Here is a 6,345-nt window from a genome sequence, read left to right as displayed (position 1 = left end):
ACATGTACTAGAAATGTGACTAGTCTAAATCGAATCTCTAAGACTTTGTAGTACCAAAAAGATGTAAAATATCCACTTGATTAATTTTTTATATTGATTATAAGTTGAAATGAGTATTTTGAATTGCCTAGATTAAATAGAGTATATTATTAATCTTGTTTCTTTTTTACTTTCTTAATGTGGCAACTAGGAAATTTTAAACTACATATGTGGCTCACATTATACTTCCATTAAACAATACTGGTCCAGATGGTAGGTAAGTACCTTTCCAGCTCAAATCCTTCATTTAAAATAAAAACCTTTTTTTAAGAAACTAATCAAAAGCAACAGCAGTACCATCACTTAAATTTCCGCTTCTGAATCTAAGAGCCACGACGTTTGTGTTTGTAGCAGCCTGAAATAACTGAAAACATTCCTTCTGAAGTCTTTTCCCTTCTACTTGCTAGAAGTAAAAATAAAAATTCTCAAAAACTGATTTTATTTGGGGCAATTAGAATAGGGGCTTATATAACTACATGTAAGCTTAATAATTATTACTATTAAAAAATACTTCTCTTGCATAGTTTTTTCTTTTCCAAGAGGAGCCAGGTAACCTTAAACGTTGATATTTTTTAAAAATGCATAACCCAAAATTCTTCAAATTTTCAAAAATAGGAGATAAAACTCACTCTGATGATTATTTTTTCAATTTCTACGTTCTCAAAAATTTAGAATATCAACTTTCAGTTTTGACATTCTCATAACAAAGTGGATCAGATGGTAGGTTAGTGGAAAGCCAAGATCACATGCCTTAAATTCTATTAGTTCTACAATAATAAAGGAAAATCATTTAATCTTATATTCCCATAAGACGTACACCTTAAACCTAGCTCAAGTCGTAGCCGGAATCTTACCTCTGGTTGTTTGTTATCTGGTTGTTCTTCATAGGAACATTAAAATCCACTCTAAAAAAGAAAGAGTTTCAGGTTCAGAGCCATGATCAACTTACTGTTACCTCAAAGAGTAGGAGAAGTACTTTTAGTGAACCAATTAAATAAGCATGAAGTTCAAAACTCACCTTGAAAATAATTAAAAGAAGTCAAGATAGTGGTTAGCCATGAAGAGTAGGCTGGGAGTACTAACTGGAATAGGGCACAAGAAGGAGCCTCTGGTAATGTTCTATTAAAGAGCCCTTGACCTATATGATTATACAAATGTGCTCATTTTGTGATAGTTCTTTGAGCTTATGATTTGTACTATTTCAAGTATATGTATCACACTTTAAAAAGAAATTTTAAAAAATTAAAAACACAAGAGCTAACCCTAAAAGCCTGGGAAAGTAAAACCAATTCCATCTAAAATATTTCTATATGGGCCTTGCATGACAATATCTAAGAGTTGCAGATGAAGATAAGTAGTAATATGGAGTGTATCTTGATTCTGATCCCTTTGATACTATTTCTGAGTCCTTGTAAAGCTAAAATCATACAAAAAAATTAACTGGAAAAATAGAACACATCAAGAAAATATTCCTTTTGGTTAAAGTCTGGAGCCTTGAGACTAGGAAGAAACCCAGTGCCCAGTACCATGTTCACACAGTACCCTTAAAGCAAAACACAGGCAAGAAGGGGGGAAAAAAAAAGGCCCCAGAGGAGAGGGTGGGGCACGTAGGGCACAGTAACCCTGCTCACTTGACAAAGGCAATTAGAAGGTAAGTGATTAAGATGACACAATCACCTTAGAAAATTACCTCGGGGCACACACCCCCAAAAAAGAAAAAAAAAACAGTTTTGATCAAGTTAATTCTACTCATGGTGATCCCATGTATGTCAGAGTAGAACTGCACTCCATAACGTTTTCAAGATTGAATTTCTGGAAACACATCACCAGGCCTTTCTTCCAAGGTGCCTCTGGGTGGGTTCAAGCTTCCAACCTTTCAGTTAGTAATCAAGCATTTAACTATCTGTGACCCCCAGGGATAAATGCCATATAAATGTTAGCTATTATCATATATGTTAATACTTCTCCAAAATGTAATTCTGTGATTTAAAAGGTAAGATCACCCATTACTATAAACATGTATCATTACTCACTTAAGGCAGTATGGTGATGGTATGACCTAGACCAAAGATTGCTGCTGTTGTCCTTGATTATAAAGCTCCATCTTTCCCTGGTATTTTCTCATACTCCCTTAGTGAGTGATCATGGATATGAGGCCACTTGATTCCGATTCTAAGCATTTTCTTTAAATATCCTGGACAAGGTCTTTGCCAGCCTTAAAGTGTAGTCCAAAGAGGATAGAGTATCCCATTACCATGGGTCATTTTCTCACACGTAGCCTCTTGGAAGGCCCATGATCAAAAGGGCTAAAGTCAAGTGGGTAAGCAAAAGCTACCTCTTGCAGTGCTGTTCCCTACCCCCAAACTCTTACAGAAAGACATGTGTTTGAGCAGAAATACTCAAGAATCAATCTCATCTATCCAAGCTGCCATGGCATCAGCTTACTAAGTGAATGTGTACTCTCTTCTCATTGCCCTCTGGATTATTTCATTTTCTTCATCTCCTAGATTCTCAACAGCTCTGCTTTTAGTTTCTCCTGTGAGGAGTACAGGAATCTTGGTGGCACAGTGGTTAAAGCACTCCGCTGCTAACCAAAAAGTAAGTGGTTCAAACCCACTAGCTGCTCCATGGGAGAAAGAAGTGGCAGTCTGCTTCTGTAGATTTCAGCCTTAGAAACCCTTGGGGGCAGATCTACTCTGTCCTGTAGGTTCACTATGAGTAGAATCGATTCAACGGCAGGTTTGAGTTTGGTGGGGTGACGAGTACACCAAAGGAATGCCTTGGAAATGCTATGGGACAGTTCTACTCTGTCCTATAGGGTGACTATGAGTCTGAATTGACTCAGTGGCAGTGGGTTTGGTTTGGTAGACATTTCACTTGTTCTACCTTTGTCTGAAATCTTCCTTTTCTACTACCCTCAAACACTGCTGTGCTTTGCCTCAGGCACAAAGTCACATATCACTCCACACACCTATCATATTGGATAAAATAAAAAATAATGACACTACTAAATGCTGGCAAGGATGGAGAGAAAGTGATCATTCATATATTGCTGTTGGAATATAAAATGGTGCAGCCACTTTGGAAAACACAGGCAAGAAAAAAAGAAAAGGCCTCGTTGGAAAACAGTCCAGCAATTCCTCAAAAAGTTAAACATAGAAGGTCTGCATAACCCAGCATCATGTCTATACCAAAACTTGTACATGAATGTTCACAGCAGCTTTATTTGTAACAGCCAAAAACTAGAAACAACTCAAATGTTCTTCAGTGGGTAAATCGTTAAACAACTGTGGTGTACCTATACCATGGAATACTATAACATGAAATGAACTACTAATACATATTAACAACTTGGATGAACATTGAGTGAATTGTGTTTAGTGAAAAATGCCAATCCCAAAAGGTCACTGTGTGATTCCATTTATGTAACACTTTGAAATGACATAGACACAGAGGACAGATTAGTAGTTATCAGGGGTTAGGGACAGGGTTTCATTCTGTTGTACATAGGGTCACTGTGGTGATGGAACAGCTCTTTATCTTGATTGAAGTGGTGTTTACAGAAGTTTACAAATGTCACAAATATACACACATGTGTTACAAATATACACACATATTGGGTGATGTCAATTCCCTGGTTTTATATTACGTTGAGGAAAATTAGGTGAACTATACAAAGCACATCTCAGTACTATCTTTACAACCTCCTGTGAATATATAATTATTTCAAAATAAAATGTTTTTTAAATACTGATTTAGTAGGAATAAGAATATTAAGTCTCTATTTTTGTTGTTGCTAGGTATTGTCAAGTTGGTTTTAAATCATAGCTATCCTATGTACAACAGAACAAAACGATGCCCAGTCCTGCACCATATTCAGAATCACTGCTATGCCTGAGCCCACTGTTGCAGCACTGTGTCAATCCATCTCCTTGAGGGTCTTCCCCTTTTTCACTGACCCTCTACTTTACCAAGCATGATATTCTTCTCCAGGGATTGGTCCCTCTTGAAAACATGACCAAAGTACAAGAGATGAAGTCTGGCCATTCTAAGCAGCATTCTGTCTGTACTCCTTCTAAGACAAATTTTTTTGTTCTTCTAGTTATTGTTATGTGCCATGGAGTCGGACCCTACTCATAGCGACCCCTCCTTGGGTTTCTGAGGCAGTATCACTATGGAAATAGATTGCCCAACCTTTCTTCCGAGGAGTGGCTGGTGGGTTTGAACCACCAGCCTTCTGGTTAGCAGTCAAGTACCTTAGGCACTACGCTACCAGAGCTCCTGTTCTTCTAGTAATCCATGGTATATTCAATATTCTTTGCCTACATCATAACTCAAATGCATCAAGTCTTCTGCCCTCTTCCTTATTCATTGTACAGCTTTCATATGTACATGAAGCTACTGAAAACACCATGGCTTGGGTCAGGTGCACCTTAGTCTTCAAAGTGACATCTTTGCTCTTTAGCACTTTAAAGAGGTCTTTTGTAGCAGATTTGCCCAATGCAAATCTGTTCATTTAAGTCTCCAGCACCTGAACTCTCAGGAGTCTAGGTCCAGTTCCATTAAAAGCTCCCAAAGGAGCCACGCTCGCCATAGCTTCACTGTCTCTTAGTGTAAAATTGGGGTATCATGCCTGACTTAAGGAGCCCTAGTTGGGCAATGTACTTCCGTAGTAATACAGCCTTGGAAACCCAAGGAGGGGTCGCTATGAGTCGGGTCCAACTCCATGGCACATAACAACAACAGTGTCACAATGGTTAAGCACATGGCTGCTTAATTGAAAGGTCCATGGTTGGAACCCACTAGCAACTCCATGAAAGAAAAGACCTGGCCATCTGCTACCATAAAGATTACAGCCTAGGAAACCCTATGGGGTAGATGGGGCAGTTCTACTCTGTCATATAGGGTAGCTATGAGTCAGAATCAACTCATCAATTCAACAGCACACAACATGTTAGAGTCTTTTTTTTTTTTTCAGTTTTGCCTCTATTTTTCTTACCACTACTTCAAGGTTGTTGCTTAACAGGTTACAACAGGTTAAAGAAAAGCACTCAAGTTTGTTTAAGGAAGGAAAAAAAAACGGAGGAGCATGCAAAAAGGGAAGTATTCTATGAGCAAGCAAAGGGGCATGACAGGCAACCTGTGAGAGAAAGAAAGGAAATGATATTGCAAAAATAAGTAGGAAATTTACTTCTGAAAACTGTAAAGGCTGGCTGTAAAGTCAACTGGACTCCTAAAAAGTGAAATGGAACCAATCAGAGGTTTCAAGCTATCTAAAGTTTCCTTAAAAAAAAAATCAGTCTTTTCCCTTGGCAATGCAAACCAGGGGACTAGTAAACTAGCAAACATCAGATTCCCTTTCACAGGACAAACAGGCAACTGAAGTAGCCACCCCTCAGGAGTCCCCATTTCTGAAACACTGCCAACTACCGCCACATAAGGGCATTGAAACAAAAAGGAATTGTGCTGACGTAGCAAAGCTGCCTAGGCTCTTGCAAGCCCAGGCTTTTTCAAAAGTAGTTGTACAATGTGACTGTTCAAAAAAGACACATTAATAAGCAGAGAACAAAGTAACCTCTTGTCTTCAGACAAAAGAAATATTATTTATCCAAAGATTACTGGGAAAAAATTATTGATTGCAACCTTCAGCAGAGAAAGGGTCTATTTCCCTATGTCTAAGTATTTAGAGGATTTGGTTGGTAGCCAAGAGACCTAAATTTTAGTCCCAGCTTTGCCACTAACCACTAACCTGCCAGTTCAATGACCCTGGACAGATCAATTTCTATCAGCAAAAACAGGAGTAGCCAATCTTTTCAAGGCTTTGAGTTAATTTGTGCTAAATAAAGTTTGAGCCCTTGGGTAGAAAGATATTTCATGATAGTAGGTCCAGAGGAAGAAAAGAGAAGCACCTCCTCCAGTTCTACCCCCTGAGCCCAGTTAATTCTTCAAGTCAGTTTCCCAGGGGATAAGAGGAAAGCCCAAGTCTGTAATTATAGGAAGGTGACCAGTGTGATTCCCCACCCTTTTCCTTTCTGGTACATAGACCTGGAAATGTCAGACATGACCCTGAGCACAGTGGAGATGGGAGGAAATCATTAAAACCTGGGAGCTGGCTGCATCTAACTATCCTTTGTTTTTCATAAGGTCTAACACTCTGGTGGCATAGTGGCTAAGACACTTGCCTGCTAACCAGACGGCTGGCGGTTCAAACCCACCTGCCACTCCTCGGAAGGAAGATTGGGCAATCCTACTTCCGTAGTGATACTGCCTCGGAAACCCAAGGAGGGGTCGCTATGAGTCGGGGCC

At 39.0% G+C, this 6,345-nt stretch overlaps 1 protein-coding gene across 1 annotated transcript in view; it reads right to left on the bottom strand.

Moving 5' to 3' along the window:
• PGK1 (phosphoglycerate kinase 1) overlaps positions 1 to 6,345 on the bottom strand; it is a 27,415-nt gene that overhangs the window by 18,808 nt on the left and 2,262 nt on the right. The window contains exon 2 of the mRNA XM_007958335.2: positions 894 to 944. Coding sequence (XP_007956526.1) covers positions 894 to 944 — 51 coding nt within the window. The remainder of the gene's footprint in view (positions 1 to 893; positions 945 to 6,345) is intronic.

The sequence above is a fragment of the Orycteropus afer genome, unplaced genomic scaffold (genome assembly GCF_000298275.1).
Source record: "Orycteropus afer afer isolate SDZICR_OR568_19922 unplaced genomic scaffold, OryAfe1.0 scaffold00930, whole genome shotgun sequence".
Classification (NCBI taxonomy): domain Eukaryota; kingdom Metazoa; phylum Chordata; class Mammalia; order Tubulidentata; family Orycteropodidae; genus Orycteropus; species Orycteropus afer.
The sequence above is the reverse complement of the archived record's forward strand: the minus strand, read 5'-3'. Positions and strand labels throughout refer to the sequence as shown.